Here is a 20,313-nt window from a genome sequence, read left to right as displayed (position 1 = left end):
TTCAAGACCCCGACCTGTAAATCCTAATTGTGTAAGGCCAAGTAGGTTTGCACATGAACGAAAATCCATCTTTGTGTCATACACTGAATATGGTTTACTATTTCACTCCCTGATGAAATGAGCGACACTTTCGACGTCTATGTAAATAACTGACGTCAGTTTCGTTTCGAATTAATTATTTATTTCCGAGCCAAGGCTCAGAGCGAACGGTGCGGCGGCGGGAGAATGTGCTTCTGGCGCCAGGGTTGGACATCGACGCCGGGACGTGGAGTAAATTTTTGAGGTGGGAAGTGACGCTGCTAAGCCCGGCTAGCAGGGACAAACCGGGAGCTGACGAGAAGTAGGAGCGGCAATACTCTATTTCCTGTAACAGGAATATATATATACATCCATATATATATAAATGGAACCCCTTCACAGAGAGGACAAACCAAATCCCCTGGCAACGGCAAATATATTCTCCAATGTGTTTTTCTGGTGAGTTTGATCTTTTTCCGACACTACTTCCTTTTCCTGACCTATGTTGAATACCGAACTATTTGCTGCTCATGAACGATCATGATCTGGTGGCGTAGAAATTTAGTGCGAGACGGTATTAAGTGCTCAGCTGGTGGAGCGATGTAAATGCCGCTCTGCTTGTGGCGGCTTTTGGTTTTAAATAATAGGCCAGAAGTCAGTTTATTGTTGTGGGATATAATTCCCAGAATTTACATTTTCTTGTACTGCGCTCGAGTGTGCACCTTCGGCACATTGCTACTGGTTAGTAAATGCACTATGAAAAGATCGAAAGCGCCACGTGCTTGGTGATGACTATTCGGAGAATGAGTTGTTGACCTGCACCGAACTGGGATGAGAAGAGTTTTACCGGCACCTTGGATAGGAAGGTTTAGAGGGGTGTGGGTTAAACTGCGCTGACTGACGCTAACCTTGGTCGGCATGGACCGGACAGACAACGCATAGCACACTTGGAAGGGTTGCTCTTGCATCTAATCTTCCCCCTTCTCACTGGTATTACTGGAGTAGATAAGAACGGTGCGGACAGATGCCAGTTTCCGTTGTCCATAGTTGAGGTATTGTTAATATATTAAGCTATTGTAAGCCAGTCACATTTTAAAGTTTTAACACCTGTAAATCGGATGCTGTAAAACGAATTGCCTTTGTCACGACAATCGAATCACGTGGGGATTGTAGAGCAACTTGTTATTTCTTTTTGAAGGTAAAGAAGCAACCGAAGTTGCCTTACTAATAGATTTTTTTCACAGCAGGTAGAAACCTAACCGTGTTCCCAGGGAATCGAGATCAGAGCAATTGCTTTTAAAATAAATAGTCTGCATTATCGACCTGAAATTGGGAGCACAAGCTACAATTTCTAAATTTGCAGATGGCCACATTTGGTAGTATTATGAGCTGTATAGAGGAAATGATAAGTTGCAGCAAAATACAAAATTGACAAAGATGTGGCAGATGAAATTCAAAGAAGAACCTTGTTCATGTGGTGTATTCTGTGAAGGCCAAGAAATATTGTTCTAAAAGGGGTACAGGAGTTCTTTGTGTATTTCAAATTAAGGTTGATAAGCCAACGTTCAGAATTTTATCACACTGAACCTTAATAACAGGTTTGCTGCTAACTGGAATGTTGTGTACTTTTCTGGTCACCACTTTATGGAAAGGAGGTACAAGCATTAGAGGGGATCCACGTAAGATGTACACTGGGGTGAAGGATTGATTAAGGAGGCAATCAAACTCACCATTTAGTGAAAGTATTTCAACATCTACCCTGTCATATTATTTTGGAAGGTTGTTTCAATGAGATCATCCCTCTAAAGAATATATAGCTTGTTCAGAATCTTGATAAAACTTGATAAAACAATCTTCAACCCTGGATTTGGTCTAGTGTTACTCCATTGGACTGCCTCCAATGTCAATGTCTCATTTCTTGGGCAAGGGGACCAAAACTAAAGAAGAGGTAATGGCCTCAACAACACCATGTACACTTTTAACAAAACAGCCTTATTTCTAAACTACAACCCTTTTCTATGCAAGACCAATTGCCATTTTCTTTATTTCTGGGGGCTGGGGGAATGAAGTAGAATGAATGTAGGGTTAATCTAAATGGATGTTTGCTTGTTGCCAACTCTGTGGGTTTTTTTGTACTGTTGTAAGACCACAGCTCTTGCCCAATTTATGAAATAGAATACTTTGAGCTGCCCACACTGTTCTGTAAACTTCCCATTCAGATGACGATCTGTTTACTCTGATGAGTATGACACTTGCCCCATATGAAACTCCATTTGCCAAGTTTTCACTCAGTTCCTATATCCTGTTGCAGAATTATGTTCTTCTAACCTGAAAAATATTTACCTTTTAACCTTTAAAATTTGCATTCATGGATAAAAAAAATTAGAAGTGCATAATCATGGGATAAGAAGTACAGAACTTATTAATAGTTAAGTAGTTCCATTTAATATCAGAGAAATGTATGTAATATACTTGAAATTTTTGTTCTTTACAGACATTCACAAAAACAGAAGGTACCCTAAAGAATGAATGACAGTAAAAGCATTAGAACTGCAAAGCTCCCCCACTCCTCCTCCCATGCAAAAGCAGCAGCCGTAGCAATGACGTTCCCCTGCCCCAAAAAAGCATCAGCATCCTCCAGCCACCAAGCAAGCAATAGCAAAGCCCCCAATAAAGACCATAATCTGCAGTACAACAAAAACAAATTGTTCACCTGACAATTCGACAGGCCACAGTGTCTCCCCCTCCCCCTCCCAAGAGGTGTCCTCTTTCACAGTGAGAGGGGAGACATAACAAAGCAACTTGCTGATTTACGGTGTTGAAAGTTGTTGCTTGCTCCACTTTTGTTTTTTTTCCGAGTGCTCTGCCCGGAGAATTGGCAACCATCTAATCCACGAGAGAGGGAACAATTCACTGAGTACAGAGACTCTGACAGCTGATCCACTGTTTCTGATGTTCTTTTCTCTCCTGCGACACTTCTGTCAGCAGCACTGACTTGGAATCAGCCCTCCCACAGAGCTGCAAGAACTAGGAACTCGGAAGGTGCGCTCATCTTTTTGGGATATTGGAAAGTGGCTGGCTGTGAGGCCCTAGAGCAGGTCCTGCCACCGTAAAGAACCAAAGCCTGAGTGTTGTGCCAAGTCAGGGTCTTCAACAGAGCACATGCACCCTGAAAAGGAAAAGGAGAGTCATCAAAGTGGAAATTAAACTGTTTTGGTTGATGAACAGAAAGGAGTCTCAATTTAGTGCCATCATACTCCGCCTCTGCCTATGTCTCTCAAAACCTGCCACTGCTGAGTTCATAGAGACAGAAAAAAGACCCTTCAGCCTACTGAGTTTGTGCTGACTAAAGGGCGTCCATTTACACCAATTTCCCAGAGCTCCCTCAGATTCTATGACTGGCTTGTACATCAATGGCAGTTTACAGTGGCCAATTAACCTATCAAACGTAGGTCCTTGCCTTGTGCGATGAAACTAGTGTATTCAGGGGATACTCAAATACTCATAGGCAGAATGTACAAACTCCATACAGATAACTCCTAAGGTTTGGAATGACTTGGGTTGCTTAAACTGCAAGGTATCAATTCTGCTAGCTGTGCCACTGTAGTTTTTGCAGACTTGTGTTTGCTGAGTTTACACTTTTTTTCAAAATAGAAATTTGTAAATACCATTTTTATAAAGGGATAATGAAGTTTAGAAGACGTATGTCAAACGAAGATGCATTACTCCAAAGCGATTCCTCAGGTGAAATTTATTAGTGAACAGACTGGAAGAAATTTTCAGCATTTTGCTAGTGTATTCTTGTGGGTTGTGTGGTAAGCTACTTGTTATAGAGAAATAGAAATGCCATCGAGGACACATACCCAAGGGTTAATGGGGCAGAAGGGGCAAATTTGTAAATTAAAGTTGAGGAATGGCTCAACTATAAACATTATGGTTACGGAAGTTTCCTTGCCAATATAAAATGTTATTATGATGTTAGATGTTTAACCTCATATTCCAAACCAACAGGTTATGTGATTACCTATCATCATCACTCATTGGTGTAGCGAAATATATTGTATCTGTCAGCAGAAAACTTTGGCCAAATTGTTGTAAAGTTTCTGAATCATGTTACTTAATGATTATGGAAAATGGGTGATACTGACACACATGGCAGTTTAGTAGATTTTCTGGTTATGTATTAGCATAAAGTTCACGTGTGTTCAATGTGATTTTGTACATATCTTTAAGAAAAGTTAATTCTAATTGAAGAATTCTTATACAGAATTGAAATTAGGATTTGGTTTAAATCATTTCTATTGATCACACACAAGATCCTTATAAATTGGTGGGGATGGGCTTGTCTTGATGTTTAGACTCTTTATCCCAAAGCAGTTTTTCTGCTTGGGATATAATTAACCATATGGACAGTGACACAATTTTGTTCAAACCTCCCACTCCATTCTATTTACAAAGCACAGAATTGTTATGGTATGTTTTTGACGTTAAGAATGAGAAGTTACAGTTAAGTTAGACGTCCGTGGAATAGTGAGTGTACTCTGCATGCTAAATTGAGCAGTGTTCAGTGGTAAACCTATGTCAATGTCAGACCTTTCAAGGACCTCTCAAAGGCTAATCTTCTGACAGCGCCTTACAGGCATTGATTTTATTTTTATTCAAACATACTAATTCTTTTGTCTTGCAGAATATTGCTGTCGCAAAAACAGCAGATTTCATGACATATATCATTGATAATCTGATCTGAAGTTTATGCCCTGTGCTGGCACTGGTCTCTTGGCTTCAGAAAATCAGGATTGCTTTGATAGTGACCAGAACGGAGCTTGTGCTTCGCACCTTTGCATAATTTTTTTTTGGGCTGCTCAGGTGCGGTAAGTGTTGGCATTTGAGGCCTACCGAATATGAAAAGAGCTGACTCGGGGAAAATACGGTATTTTCTCGGCAGCTGAGGCGCGGGGAGAATGAATGGCTGTGTCAGGGCCCAACGGAAGTCAGGAGTGAGAGAGAGAGTATAAAAGGAGCAGATTCAGGCAAGGCCGGTCTTTTTGGCTGCACAGGCACACTAAGTTAGAGGCTGAAATTCAGCTGCAGATAAAAGGAAGGTAGGGTCAAGTGGAGTGGCCGTTTGAGTGTGCCACTGAGACAGTGGGAAGGCTTTGGTTTAACAGTTGGAGGCACAGTTAAGAAAAGGTGGTCTTTATTTTTTAAAAATATAGTCAGGATGGAATGCCCTTCCTGTCAGATATGGGAATTCGGGATATCTGACGGTTTCCCAGATGACTACATCTGCGGGAAGTGCACCCAACCTCAGTGTCTACCTGACCAGGTAAAGGAGTTGAAGCTGTGTTTGGTTGTGCTAAGAATCATTTGGGGGGCTGAAGATATTACAGGTGAGACTTTTGAAGAGGTACAGGCTTTGGATAGTAGATGGGTGACCACCAGCAGAGATAAGGGAATGAACATGTCAGTGCAGGATTGCCCTGTGGCCATTCCCCTCAGCAACAAGAATACCTCTTTGGATACTGTGTGGGGTGGAGGGGGGAGATGGAATGACCCATTAGATCACGGCAGCAGCAGCTAGGCTGGTGGCTCTGTGGCCAGCTCTGGGGCTCAACAGGGAAGGGCAGAGTCAGGCAGTGCAGTAATAGGGGCCTTGATAGTTAGGGGGACAGAAAGGAGATTCTATAGCTGCAAAAGAGTCACCAGGATTGTGTGCTGTCTCCTGGGTGCTAAGGTCCATGATGCATCGGAGAGGTTGCAGGATATCCTCAAAGGGGAGGGGGTACAGAGAGAGGTTGTGGCGCATATTGGCACCAATGTCATTGGCAGAAAAGGGGAAGAGGTCCTATACAGTGAGTATGTAGAGTTAGGAAAGAGGCTGAAGAGAAGGAGCCCCCCCCTCCCCCACCCCCTGGCTGTAATCTCTGGATTACTCCCAGTGCCATGGGCTAATGCAGGTAGAAATGGACTGACAGCACAGATGAATGAGTGGCTGTGGAGGTGGTTCAGGAGGAAGGGTTCTAGATCATTGGAACATTTTCTGGGGAAGAAGTGAACTGTAGAAGAGGACGAGTTGCACCTGAACTGGAGGGGATCCACCTCCTGGCTGGGAGGATGGTCCGTGAGAGTTTAAACTAGTTTTGCAGGGGGCTGGGAACCAGAGCCTCAGGTCAGAGTAGAAGGTAGATGTCAGGGAAAGCATTGAAAGGCAGACTTGGAAGTAACAGATATGCTGGGTTGGATAATTTGAAGTGTGTACATTTTAATGCTATGCGTATTGTGGGTGAGGGTGATGAACTTGGAGCATGGATTAGTACATGGAACTATGATGTTGTAGCCACTACTGAAACTTGGTTGAGAGAGGACCAGGAATGGGTGATTAATATACCAGGTTTTCTAAGTTTTAGAAAAGATGGCAAAGGAGGTAAAAGAAGGGGACGGGGTAGTTGCACCACTAATCACGGACAATATCACAGCTGCGCTCAGGAGACATAATGGAGAGTCAGACACAGAGTCCATTTGGGTTGAACTCAGGAATCGGAAGAGTCCAACCACACTGATGGGATTGTACTACAAACACCCAAATAACCACTGGGATATTGAGGAACAGACATATAATCAACTTAAGGAAGTGTGTGTAAATAAATAAATAAATAAATAAATCAATCAATCAATCATAGGGTTGTTGTCATGGGGGATTTCAACTTCCCTAATAGAGGCTTTGATGGGGCAGAATTTGTTAAGTGTGTCCCGGAAGGTTTTTAAAATCAATATGTAGATGGTCTTATGAGAAGAGGGACCATACTGGACCTGGTATTGGGTAATGAGACTAGCCAGGTGACTGACGTTTTGGTAGGTGAACAGTTAGGGAACAGTCACCACAACACCTTAACTTTCAGGGTATCAGGGTAGCTATAGACAAGATGGGTATGATCCTTGCGGGAGTTTTCAATTGGAGGAGGACAAATTATGATGGCATTAGGCTGGAACCAAGTTGAGTTAATAGGGAACATACATCAAAGTTGCTGGTGAACGCAGCAGGCCAAGCAGCATCTATAGAAAGAGGTGCAGTCGACGTTTCAGGCCGAGACCCTGCAAGTCCACATCAGACATGTGGAAGGTGTTTAAAGATTAATTGCACAGAGTACAGGAGAGGTATGTTCCTGTTAGAAAGAAGGACGGAGATGGAAAAGTAAGATAACCTTAGATGTTCAGAGAGGTGATGAAAATGAGGTCAAGAAGAAGAAAAGTATCTGCAACTTTGGAAGTTAGGATCAAAGGAAGCACATGAGGAGTATAAAGAAGCCAGAAAAGAATTAAAATAGGGAACTGGGAAAGCCAGAGGGGCCATGAAAAGTCCTTGGCAGATAGGATTAAGCTGAATCCCAAGGCATTCTGTACATACATCAAGAGCGAGATGATAACGAGGGAGAGGGTGAGACCACTCAAGGATAAAGGGGGGAACATCCACTTGGATGTAAAGGATATGAGTGAGGCACTTGATGAGTACTGTGCTTCAGTATTTACCAAGGAAAAGGATATGGAGGACCAGGAGATGTGTGTGTAGATACATTAGGGTGTTTAAAGGTCAAGGAAGAAGTTTCGGGCCTCCTAATGAATATTAAGGTGGATAACTCCCTAGGGCCTGATGGCATCTACCCCAAGTTAAGGAGGCAAAAGATGAGATTGCTGGGCCCTTGATCATGTCCTCTCTAGCTGCAAGTGAGGGTCCTGGAGGACTGGAGAGTGGTGAATGTTATACCTCTATTTAAGAAGGGAACAGGGAAGAGTCCTGGGAACTATAAACCGGTGAGTCTCATGTCAGTTGTAGGGAAATTGCTGGAGAAGATTCCTAGAGATAGGATATACATGCAGTTGGAAACCCATGGCCTAATTAGGGAGACCCAGCATGGCTTTGTGCATGGCCTTGCCAACTTGATTAAATTTTTTGACGAGGTGACGAGAGAGACTGATGAGAGTAGAGCAGTGAATGTTGTCTACATGGAGTTTAGTAAGGCATTTGAAGAAGTCATTTATGGGAGGCTAATCTAGAAGATTAAGATGCATGGGATCTGTGGTGAATTGGCTGTTTGGATTCAGAACTGGAGAGAAGATGGGGTAGTGGATGAAGGGACTTATTCAAGCTGGAGGTCTGTAATAAGTGGTGGTTTGCAGGGATTTGTGCTGGGACCTCTGCTACTTGTGATATAGATGGATGGCTGGTAAATTTGTGGATGATTCCAAGATCAGTGGAGTTGTGGATAGTGAAGAAGACTGGCAAAGAATACAGTGCGATATAGATCAGTTGCAGATATGAGCAAAAAATGGCAGATGGAGTTTAACCCAGATAAGTGTGAGGTGTTGCACCTTAGTAGAGCAAATGTAAAGACAGTACGCTCTTAATGGCAAGATCCTTAACAGTCGTACTGAGCAGAGAGATCTTGGGATCCATGTTCAGAGCTCCTGGAAAGTGGCTACACAGGTTGATAAGGCAGTTAAGAAGGCTTATGGAATGTTTGATTTTATTAGTTGAGGCATCGAGTTCAAAAATCAAGAGGTTATATTGCAACTTCACAAAACTCTGGTTAGGCCACATCTGGAATATTGCATACAGTTCTGGCCACCCCACTGTAAGAAGGATGGAGAGGTTTACCAGGATGATGCCTGGTTTAGAGGGCATGTACTAATCATGAGAGGCTGGATAAACTTGGGTTGTTTTCTCTGGAGTGTCAGGCTGAAGGGAGATCTGACGGAGGCTTACAAGATTGAGGGGCATGGATAGAGTGGGCAGGGACTATCTGTTTCCCAGGGTTAAAATGTCTAATGCCAGAGGGCATGCATTGATGACGAGGGAGTAGGATCAAAAGGGATGTGGGGAGGTTTTTACTCATGGTGGTGGATGCCTGGAATGCGCTGCCTGGTACAGTGGTAGAGGCAAATACATTCGAGGCTTTTAAGAGACATTTGGATAGGCACATGGATGTGAGGAAGGTGGAGATGGTGTAGGTAGGAGGGATTATTATGTGGATGTTTTTGATTGGGTTTTCAGCTGGTTCAGCACAACATTGTGGGCCGAATGGCCTGTTCCTGTGCTCTTCTGTTCTGTGTTCTATTAGACACCTCAGACTTCAATCCACAACACCCAAAGGGGAAGCAAGCTACATTTAATTCCTGGGGATCACCTGGAACATGACATTACTGTTCAATAGTTCCATTTAATATCTGAGAATGTATGCAATATACATCCTGAAATTCTTACTCTTCGCAGACATCCTCAAAACAGAAGGACCCCCCCCCACCAAGAATGAATGATAGAAAGAAGATGCAGGATCTCCAAAGCCCCCTGCTCCCCTCCCACATGCAAGCAGCATCAACCCTCCCCCTCCCCCAATTTATTCTAGCCGAAAGCATTAGCATTCCCACCATCCACCATACAAACAACAGCAAAGCCCCCAAAGAGAGACCATGGTCTACAGTCCATCAAAAGTTAACTGTTGGCTCCAACATTTTGACATCCACAGGCTTGTTCTCTCAGTAACAAAGGAAAGACAGATATTCCTCCTTCCACAGCGACAGGGGAGACAGCAGTCGCTATTTTGATGTTGCAGTCTGTCTGAGGCTTTGCTTTTTAAAAAAATTTTGAGTTCCCTGACTCGAATCAGTGAATTGATTAGCGAGTACAGAGCCCTCTGATATCCGCTGTCGCTGGCTTCAGTGTTTCGGTTCCTGCTACGCTTCAGTATGCAACGCTGGTGGGAATTCATCTCCACAGGGCTGTGCAGGCTGCTGCAAATTATCCCTGGTGAGGAGCTGATGGCAAAAAGAACCAAAAGAGTTAATGAACATGTGCAAAAACAAGTTTTCAGGGGATTAAGGAGAGGAATAGAATGGCTCCCCTGGCAATAGCAAATGCCATTGTCATAGAGCAAAACAGCACAGATGCACACCATCTAGTCTATTGAGTCCATGCTGACCAGGTGCCCACCCAGCTAGACCCAATTTCCTGGATTTGGCCCATATACTTCCAGGCTCCTTTCATCAATGTACCCATGTGCCCCACAGAAATCCGTTTGCCACTCCTCAGCCCACTTCCCCAAATGATTAGGAGAATGTTCGTGATAAACTACTGGTATCTAGAATAATGCAATAGAACATCCTAAAGAATAAGATATGAGCAGGTGAAAAAAAAATCAAGTTAAACTAATGAGCTGGAGCTCATTATAACACCTATTCTAACAGGTGACTGTTAGAATAGATGACAAGGAACCTGTGGATGTGGGTTTTATGAGAATGTCCAGTAAGTTCTGCATAAGAGATTGATTAATCCAGAATGCAAAGAATTGCAGAGGAGAGGGGTGGGAAGGGAAATGAATAGGTTGAGAATTGTTTTTGACAGGAAGCAAACTGTGACTAAACACATTGTTTTAAGGTTGGCATCCAGTTTAGCTAGTGTTGGTGCTGTTCAGACTACATCAGCACCTTGGCTGAGAAGACCAAATATCATATTTCCACTTTCACTCTTCTAAATTTTAAACTAGGCAGAAATGAGAACGTGGACGATGCAACCGTGTAACAAACCTAATTGGTGATCACGCCACATTCTATCTGTCACTCTCTCTACTAGTAGCCGTAAAAAGTGTTTGTTAAATAGCAACCGATTCAGGAAGTGTCTTTGTTTGTAAACGAGTGGCTGGCGATCATTTCGGTGCAACAAGCAGTTAATGGTTAACAGTGATAGCCGTCTTGTACAGTGATTTGGCCAGGCAGCATCTATGAGAAAGAGTAAACAGTTGACGTTTAGGGCTGAACCCTTCTTCAGGACTGGAAAGGGAGGGGAGAGGTCAGAGTGTGAAGGTTGGGGGGGGGTAGAGAAACAAGTACAGTGGCAGGTGATAGATGAAACCAGGAGAGAGGGAGGCATTGAAGAAGTAAAGAGCTGGGAATTTGGTGAAAGAGATAAAGGGCTGGGGGGCGGAGTGGAGTCTGATGGGAGAAGATAGAAGACCATGGAAGAAAGGGAATGGGGAGGAGCACCAGAGGGAGGTGATGGGCAGGTAAGGAGATGAGGTGAGAGAGGGAAGCAAGATTAGGGAACAGTTGGGAAGGGGGGAAAGACAATTAGCAGAATTTTCAGAAATCAATGTTCATGCCATCAGGTTGGAGGTCACCCAGATGGAATATAAGGTGGTGTTCCTCTAACCTGAATGTGGCCTCATCTAGATAGTAGAGGAGTCCATGGACTGACATGTCAGAATGGGAATGGAGAGGGGAATTGAAATGGGTGACCACCGGGAGATTCTGCTTTTTCTGGCAGATGGAGTGTAGGTCCTCAGTGAAGCGGTCTCCCAATATATGTCTGGTCCAGTATATGACCCCCAACAGACTCACAGGTGAAATTTCAATAGGTGCATTTAATGTCAGAGAAATGTATACAGCATACATCATGAAAGTCTTTTTCTTCGTAAACATCCACAAAAACAGAGGAGCGCCTCAAAGAATGACAGTTAAGATGTTAGAACTCTAAAGCCCCCCAACTCCTCCTCCCACCCACAAGTAACAGCAGAGCAACAACTCCACCTCCACCAGCAAAAAACCATCAGCACCCACTCGAGCATGCAGCAAAGCATCAATAAAGACACAGGCCTGCAGTACCCCAAAAACTACTTGTTCACCCAGTAATTCAACATACCACAGGCTCACTCTCTCCCTAATAAGGGAAAAAGAGATGTCTCTGTTTCACAGTGAGAGGGGAGACATAACGAACAACTTGCTGATTTACGATGTTAAGAGTCTGTGCGTTACTTTTTCCGAGCTCTTCCCGAGAGTCGGCACCAGAAAGGCGCAGCTCTCTGGGCACGCAACCCCCGGCAGCTAACCCGCTGCTCCCAATGTTCTGTGTTCTCCCGCGACACTTCTTTCAGGGACACCGGCCTAGAATCAGCATGTCCCCAGAGCCACGAAATCCCAGAGCCCTGAAGGTGCACTCGTCTTCCAGGCTACGTCCTTCTTGGGATATCAAAAAGCGGCCAGTAGTGAGGCCCTGAGAGCGGGTCCCATTCCCGTAAAGAACAGGAGTAAGATTGTAACTCTAGGTCAAGGGCTTCAAAAGAATCTGCCCCACCATGAAGAGGAAAAAAAAAAGAGATATCAAAGATAGAAATGAAACTGTTTCAGAAGATGCAAGCAAAGGAGTTGCCATTTAGCGCCACCTTAATTTCACCCTGTCTCACCTGTAAGGACTTTTTGGGGCCCTGAATGGTATCGAGGGAAGGTGGTGTAGGGGCAGGTGTGACGCTTGTTCCGCTTGCAAGGACAAGTGCCATGAGGAAGACTATTAAGGAGTCTTACTGCAGTTATGTAGGGTCTGTCGTGAGACCTTGACTAAAGTACTGTTTAGTTGTGATCTCTTGCTTGAAGAATGTATGGCAGTAGAGGGAGAAATCACTGGACCAGTTCTATCCAGGGATGGTGTGCTTCCTATCTGAGATTGAGTAGACTGGCGTTATGTTCCCTGGAGTTTACAATAATGAGAAGATCTCATCAAAACATATGCAAGGTTGAAAGGGGTAGAAGGCTTGATAATTTCTTTCTCTCCTGTGTGAGAAGTTTCAGAATAAGGAATGACCATTCAGGGGTAAATGTGGTATAGCACAACTCGGGAATGCCTACTTTGGTAGTGCTGCTTTCACAGCTTTCTGTGACTATTTAAACGTTCATTCAAACATCTTGTTTTGTTTGTTACACAACATTCCATAAATCTCATCTGCTCAAAGGAAGGCGAAAATACCATATTTTCTTTGGAGCCATGGTTGTGCCCTGGGGTGAAAGGACATATCCCAGGAAGGAAATGACTGAGGTGTGGAACTGGCATTTTTCTGACTTGCAGTAAAAGTTGGTTTTTAAGGAGAAGCTGAAGGACTGAATGGATGCTACAGACGTGGTCTTGGGGTCCTTGAAGAAGATGAAGGTGTCATCAAGGTAGCTGAATACGTGCCTGTGCCTCATGTCTCAGCAAATTTCATTAACGAAGGCTTGGGAAATGGCCAGACTGTTGGAAAGTCTGAAAGGCTTCACCAAGTTCTCATAATGGCCAGCGGGTGTTATAAACTCCTTCTTCCACATTGGTACATGCAGATCTGGTTGTACGTACTCTGTAGATCCAAACTGGAAGATCTGGGCCCTGTGAGGTGTTTTCAAATGTGCTATCCATCAAGGGAAGAGGAGAGAAGGATTGGGTTTATGCAGGGATGAAAATCCTACCTTTCTTTTTGACAAAGAGGAATCCTGCTCAGAGTGGAGACCTGGATGTTTGAATGAAGCCATACTGCAGGGCTTTGGCCACATATTCATACATGGCTTCAGTCTCTGGATGGGAGAGGGAGAACTTCCTCCCTGGGGAGGAATGGTGCCAGGGAGAAGTTGACCGTGCAGCTGTGTGGTGTGTTAGGTGGCAGGGTGCTGGCGTCATTTTTGCTGATGGCAATGGCTAAGTCATGATAATTCCTGTGGGAATTTGGTGAGGACAGAAGTTTTCTCTCTCTCTCCACAGATTCTAGGGAGGAGTCAACTGAGATTGCAGGGAGAAGGTCCAGCAGGTGGGTTCCCAACTCAGCAGTGAACTGGATGACCAGGTGAAGTGCAGGTCAGCAGTGGAGAGCCGGGGTAGTGTGAGGTTACCCACTTTGGTGGCACGAACAGGAGGGCAGATTACTATCTGAATGGTGTCAAGGTAGGAAAATGGGAAGTACAACGAGATCTTAGGTGTTCTTGTTCATCAGTCACAAAGTAAACACGCAGGTACAGCAGGCAGTGAAGAAAGCTAATGGCATGTTGGCCTTCATAACAAGGGGAGTTGAGTATAGGAGCAAAGAGGTCCTTCTGCAGTTGTACAGGGCCCTGGTGAGACCACACCTGGAGTATTGTGTACAGTTTTGGTCTCCAAATTTGAGGAAGGACATTCTTGCTATTGAGCGGGTGCAGCAGTGGTTCATGTGGTTAATTCCCAAAATGGTGGGACTGTCATATGTTGAAAGATTGGAGTGACTGGGCTTGTATACACTGGAATTTAGAAGGATGAGAGGGGATCTGATTGAAACATATAAGATTATTAAGGGATTGGACACGCTAGAGGCAGGAAACATGTTCCCGATGTTGGGGGAGTCCAGAACCAGAGGCCACAATTTGAGAATAAGGGGTAGGCCATTTAGAACGGAGTTGAGGAAAATCTTTTTCTCCCAGAGAGTTGTGGATCTGTAGATTGCTCTGCCTCAGAAGGCAGTGGAGGCCAATTCTCTAGATGCTTTCAAGAAGGAGTTAGATAGAGCTCTTAATGATAGTGGAGTCAAGGGATATGGGGAGAAGGCAGGAACGGGGTACTGATTGTGGATGATCAGCCATGATCACAGTGAATTGCGGTGCTGGCTCGAAGGGCTGAATGGCCTACTCCTGCACCTATTATCTATTGTCTATTCAGGTTTGGACTGTATTCTTTAGAATGCAGAAGATTGAGAGGAGATTTGATAGAGACACAAAATTTTGAGGGGTTTACAAGTAGGGTAAATGCAAGCAGGCTTTTTCCTCTGAGGTTGGGTGGAACTAAAACCAGAGGTCATGGGTTAAGGTTGAAAGGGGAGAAGTTAAGGGGAACATGAGGGAGAACTTCTTCACTCAGGGGGTCGTGAGAATGTGAAATGACCTGCCAACACAAGTGGAGCATGCCAGCTCATTTTCATTGCCTAAACAATGGGGACTACAATGGGGTGAAGGAGGATTTGGCTAATGTAGACTAGGAACACAAGCTATATGGTGGGACGGTTGAGGAACAGTGGAAGACTTTCAAAGAGATTTTTCACAGTAAGGGTGGGGAGAGCCAGCCTTGGATGACTAAGGTAGTAAAAGAAGGCCTCAAACTATAAGCTCGTGCGTACAAATTTGCTAAGGGTAGTGGGAAACTGGAAGATTGGGGAAACTAAAAAGCAACAAAGAACCACCAAGTAAGCAATAAAGGAAGGAAGCTAGATTATGAAAATGAACTAGCACAAAATCTAAAAACGGATAGTAAAAATTGTTATAATTATATAAAGTGGAAAAGGGTGGCTAAAGTGATTGTAGGTCCCTTGCAGGATAAGAAGGGAGAAATTGATATTGGGTAATGAAGAAATGGCAGAGGCTTTGAATGACTATTTTGTGTCGGTCTTTGTGGTGGAGAACACGTCTAACATGCCAAAGAGAGGTTATGGATGCAATGGGAGGTGAGGACCTCAACGCGATAGCTGTCAATAAAGGCATAGTGCTCTAAAGTTATGTCCCTTTTTTTTGCTTATTTTTACATGTCTGAGCTTATATGTTCTTGTTGATTTTGTTTTTTGAAAATTTTGAAAATAAAAGTATTAAAAAAAAAAGAGGCCTAGTGCTGAGCAAACTTGTGGGCCTGAAGATGGATAAGTCCCATGGTCCTGATGGAATGCATCCCAGGGTACTGAAAGAAATGGCAGAAGTTATAGTGGAGTAGTATAGTAGTGGATGATAATTTATCAAAATTCTCTGGACTCGGGGCAGGTCCCAGCAGATTGGAAGACGGTGACTGTCACGCCACTGTTCAAAAAAGGATGTAGGCAAAAGGCAGGTAACTGTAGGCCAGATGGTTTAACATCTGTAGCTGGGAAAATGTTTGACGCTATCATTAAAAAGGAAATGGATCCATCAAGCAGCCACAGCATGGATTCAGTAAAGGCAGGTCCTGTTTGACAAACCTTCTGGAATTCTTTTGAGGATATAGTGAGTGCAGTGGATAGACAGGGACTGATTAGAGATAGTCAACATGGCTTGTGTGTGGTAGGTTGCGTCTAACCAGTCTTATGGAAGTTTTTTTTTGAGTTAGTTGCCAGGAAAAAGAATGGAGACAAGGCAGTGGAGGGTTGTCTACATAGATTTTAGCAAGGCCTTTGACAAGGTCCCACATGGGAGGTATACAAAATAATGAGAAGTATCAAGCAGACGTTTCCCATTGAGGCTGGGTGAGATGATAACTAGAAGTCATGGGTTAAGGGTGAAAGGTGAAATGTTTAAGAGGACAGGAGGGGGGAGCGGCACTCAGGATGGTGAGAGTATTGAGCAAGCTGCCAGTGCAAGCGGTGTCTATGTGTTCGATTTCAGTATAAAAGAGAAATTTGGATAGGCACATGGATGGGCGGGGTATGGAGAGCTATGGTTTGGGTGCAGGTTGATGGGACTAGGCAGATTAATGGTTTGGCATGGGCTAAATGGGCAGAAGGGCCTGTTTCTGTGTGGTAGTGTTCTTGCCCCGACTCTGTTCAGTATGGTATTCTCTGCCATGCTGACAGATGCCTTCCGTAACTACGAAGAAGGAATCCACGTCAGGTACAGGTCTGACGGCAGGTTATTCAACCTTAGGCGCCTGCAGGCAGTTACAAAGGTGCGAGAGACTGTCATCAGAGACTTGTTGTTTGCTGATGACTGCGCACTCAACGGCAGCACAGAGCAGGAGATGCAGCGTGAAATGGACTGCTTCTCACAAGCCTGCGACAACTTCAGTCTCACTATCAGCACCAAAAAGACCGAAGTTATGTACCAGCCTGCCCCAGGAAAGCCATACCAGGAGCCGCGCATCACGGTGAAGGGCCAGAACCTCCAGGCAGTTGACAACTTCACCTACCTGGGCAGCATACTCTCTCGCGCAGTGAATATAGACGCTGAGGTCAACAACAGGATTGCTAAAGCCAGCGCCGCCTTTGGGAGACTCCGTGAGAATGTCTGGGAGCGGAGAGGACTCAACCTTACCACCAAGCTGAAGGTCTACTGTGCAGTGGTCCTTACCAGCCTCCTTTACGCCAGCGAGACCTGGACTGTCTACAGCAGACACGCCAAACAGCTCAACCACTTTCACCTGAGCTGTCTCCGCAGACTCCTCCACATCAGGTGGCAGGACAAAGTCCCCGACACGGAAATCCTGGAACGAGCTGGGCTCTGCAGCGTCTACACCCTCCTGCTGAAAGCCCAAGCCAGGTGGGCTGGACATGTGGTCAGAATGCCAGACAGCCGATTGCCTAAGCAGCTGCTGTACGGAGAACTGTGTCAGGGCAAGCGCTCAGTCGGGGGGGCAGAAGAAACGTTACAAAGACTGCCTCAAAGCGTCCCTCAAAGGCCTGGGTGTCGACATCAACACGTGGGAGACGCTTGCCTTCGACCGTCCAGCTTGGTGCAGCAAGATCACCACAGGAGCCCGTGCAGCTGAAGTCAGGCGCATCATCGAGGCGCAACGAAAGTGTGCTGTGCGCAAGGCCCGAGCAGCATCCACTGCCACAACAGCACCCACCCACTTGTGTCCCACATGTGGGCCAGCCTTCAGGGCCCGGATTGGCCTCATCAGTCACCTCCGGACCCACAGCCACCAATCTCCCATTTGACTTTGAAGTCATGGTCACCTTCGACTACGAAGGACGAACAACAGTGTTCTATGACTACATAAATTCCTTTCTCTCTTCCTTAGTGGTCCTACCCTCACCTTAGATACATTTTTGTTTGAATGTATGTATGAAATGTCTTGAGATTTTCTTTAATCTAATTTGCCATGGACATTTCGTGGTCCTTTTAGCCCTCGTGATTCTCTGTTTAAGTTCTCTTCTGCTCGTTTTGTCTGATTTCAGAATTTGACACACAATTATTCAGGTAATTGAAACCGAGTTTGAATTGTGCATCGATTTTAATACCAGACGAGTGTTTCTCATTTTAATACCTGCAATTTGAATGCACTCTTCTCGCTTGTCTTTTTATGATGGACAATTCCCCTGTACTTTCAGTCTGGATGAGAAGGTTTCAACCCCAAACATCAACTGTTAAGTTCAAGTTTATTTATCATTCACCCAAACAGCGGGGCCTTACACAGCACAAGGTGCACACATCGCATTGAAGATAGCGATCAAACATACAGTCATGGAAAAAAAAAATATATAACCCAAGTTCCTGAGGGATGTGTCCTGCAAATTGAAGGTGCAGTTCCTGGCAGTTCGTAGACTAACGTGCACATGTACTCAATCCAGCTTGTCTTTCCACTGATCGAATACTGGAGGGCAGTACCAATGGGGCAGGCCAACCCCCAAATGAGCATGGATACCATGCTACATCGCCTCCAGTGTCTCCTCTCTTGCACTGCAGCAGCAGACAAGCCCGCGGCACGTGGCCTAGACCTCGCTACAACCAAGGTCGTGCAGTTCCCCGCCATCTGTCGCGTCACGAAACAAGGGAAACATGCCTGTGGCATCCTACGTTATCAATGTTCAACAAGGTCTTGTGATTGCATGAGAAATGTCCATTACAATCACTCGCCATTATATATAGCACCAGAAACACTATTCATTCAGGATCAGGTTTATTATCACCAGCATGTGATGTGAAATTTGTTAACTTAGCAGCAGCAGTTCAATGCAGTATATAATCTAGCAAAAAATAAATAAAATGAAAATAATAAATAAGTAAATCAATTACATATATTGAATAGATTTTTTAAAAGTGCAAAAACAAATACTGCATCCTTTAAAATAAAAGTGAGGTAATGTCCAAAGCTTCAATGTCCATTTAGGAATCGGATGGCAGAGGGGAAGAAGCTGTTCCTGAATCGCTGAGTGTGTGCCTTCAGGCTTCTGTACCTCCTACCTGACGGTAACAGTAAGAAAAAGGCATGCCCTCAGTGCTGGAAGTCCTTAATAATGGATGCTGCTTTTCTGAGACACCGCTCCCTGAAGATGTCCTGGGTACTTTGTAGGCTAGTGCCCAAGATGGAGCCGACTAGATTTACAACCTTCTGCAGCTTCTTTCGGTCCTGTGCAGTAGCTCCTCCATACCAGACAGTGATGCAGCCTGTCAGAATGCTCTCCACGGTACAACTCTAGAAGTTTTTGAGTGTATTTGTTGACATTCCAAATCTCTTCAAACTCCTAATGAAGTATAGCAACTGCCTTGCCTTCTTTATAACTACCTCAATGATGTTGGGATCAGGTTAGAGTCTCAGAGATCTTGACACCCAGGAACTTGAAGCTGCTCACCCTCTCCACTTCTGATCTCTCTATGTGGATTGGTACGTGTTCCTTCATCTCACCCTTCCTGATGTCCACAATCAGCTCTTTTGTCTTACTGACATTGAGTGCCAGGATGTTGCTGTGGCACCATTCCACTAGTTGACATATCTCACTCCTGTATGCCCTCTCGTCACCACCTGATATTCTCCCAACAATGGTTGTATTGTCAGCAAATTTATAGATGGTATTTAAGCTATGCCTAGCCACACAGTCATGTGTATGTAGAGAGTAGAACACTCCTGAGGTGCGCCAGTGTTGATTTGGTACATTACCAAACACTCTGGCAAATTTCTGTAATGTACTGCAGAGAGCATTTTAACTGGTTGCATGACCATCTGGTATGAGGCACCCACTGCACAGGATTGGTAAAAGCTGCAGAGTGTTGTAAAACCTAGCCAGCTCCATCATATGCACTAGCCTTCCCACCATTGAGGACACCTTCAAAAGGCGATGCCTCGGAAAGGTGGCATCCATCATTAAGGACCCCATCACCCAGGACATCAGCGGGGAGGATATGTTATCACCAATCCACACAGATTTTGGTCTTCCAGTTAGGAAGTTGAGGTTCCAATTGCAGAGGGAGGTACAGAGGCCCAGGTTCTGCAACTTCTCAATCAGGATCGTGGGAATGATGGTATTAAATGCTGAGCTATAGTCGATGAACAGCATCCTGACGTGGGTGTTTGTGTTGTCCAGGTGGTCTGAAGCCGTGTGGAGAGCCTTTGAGATTGTCTGTCATTGACCTATTGCAGCGATAGGCAAATTGCAATGGGTCCAGGTCCTTGCTGAGGCAGGAGTTCGGTTTAGTTATGACCAACCTCTCAACGCATTTCATCACTGTCGATGTGAGTGCTACCAGGCGATAGTCATTAAGGCAGCCCACATTATTATTCTTAGGCACTGGTATAATTGTAGCCTTTCTGAAGCAAGTGGGAACTTCCGCCCATAGCATTGAGAGGTTCCTTGAATATTCCCACTAGTTGGTTGGCACAGGTTTCAGAGCCTTACCAGGTACTCCATTGGGTCCCTCCGCCTTGCGAGGGTTCACTCTCTTTAAAGACAGTCTAACATCGGCCTCTGAGACGGAGATCACAGTATGATCATCAGGTGCAGCAGGGATCTTCACAGCTGTAGTTGTGTTCTCCCTTTCAAAGCATGCATAGAAGGCATTGAGCTCACCTGGTAGTGAAGCATCGCTGCC

The 20,313-nt window shown here is 44.7% G+C and overlaps 1 protein-coding gene across 2 annotated transcripts in view; it reads left to right on the top strand.

Moving 5' to 3' along the window:
* Positions 1 to 202: 202 nt before the first annotated feature.
* The window catches only part of abcc4 (ATP binding cassette subfamily C member 4 (PEL blood group)), a 349,901-nt gene continuing 329,790 nt past the window's right edge, over positions 203 to 20,313 (top strand). For both annotated transcript variants that reach the window (XM_063048526.1, XM_063048527.1), the window contains exon 1: positions 203 to 477. In XM_063048526.1, coding sequence (XP_062904596.1) covers positions 404 to 477 — 74 coding nt within the window. In that variant the 5' untranslated portion in view covers positions 203 to 403. The remainder of the gene's footprint in view (positions 478 to 20,313) is intronic.

The sequence above is a fragment of the Mobula hypostoma genome, chromosome 5 (assembly GCF_963921235.1).
Source record: "Mobula hypostoma chromosome 5, sMobHyp1.1, whole genome shotgun sequence".
Lineage (NCBI taxonomy): Eukaryota > Metazoa > Chordata > Chondrichthyes > Myliobatiformes > Myliobatidae > Mobula > Mobula hypostoma.
The sequence above is the reverse complement of the archived record's forward strand: the minus strand, read 5'-3'. Positions and strand labels throughout refer to the sequence as shown.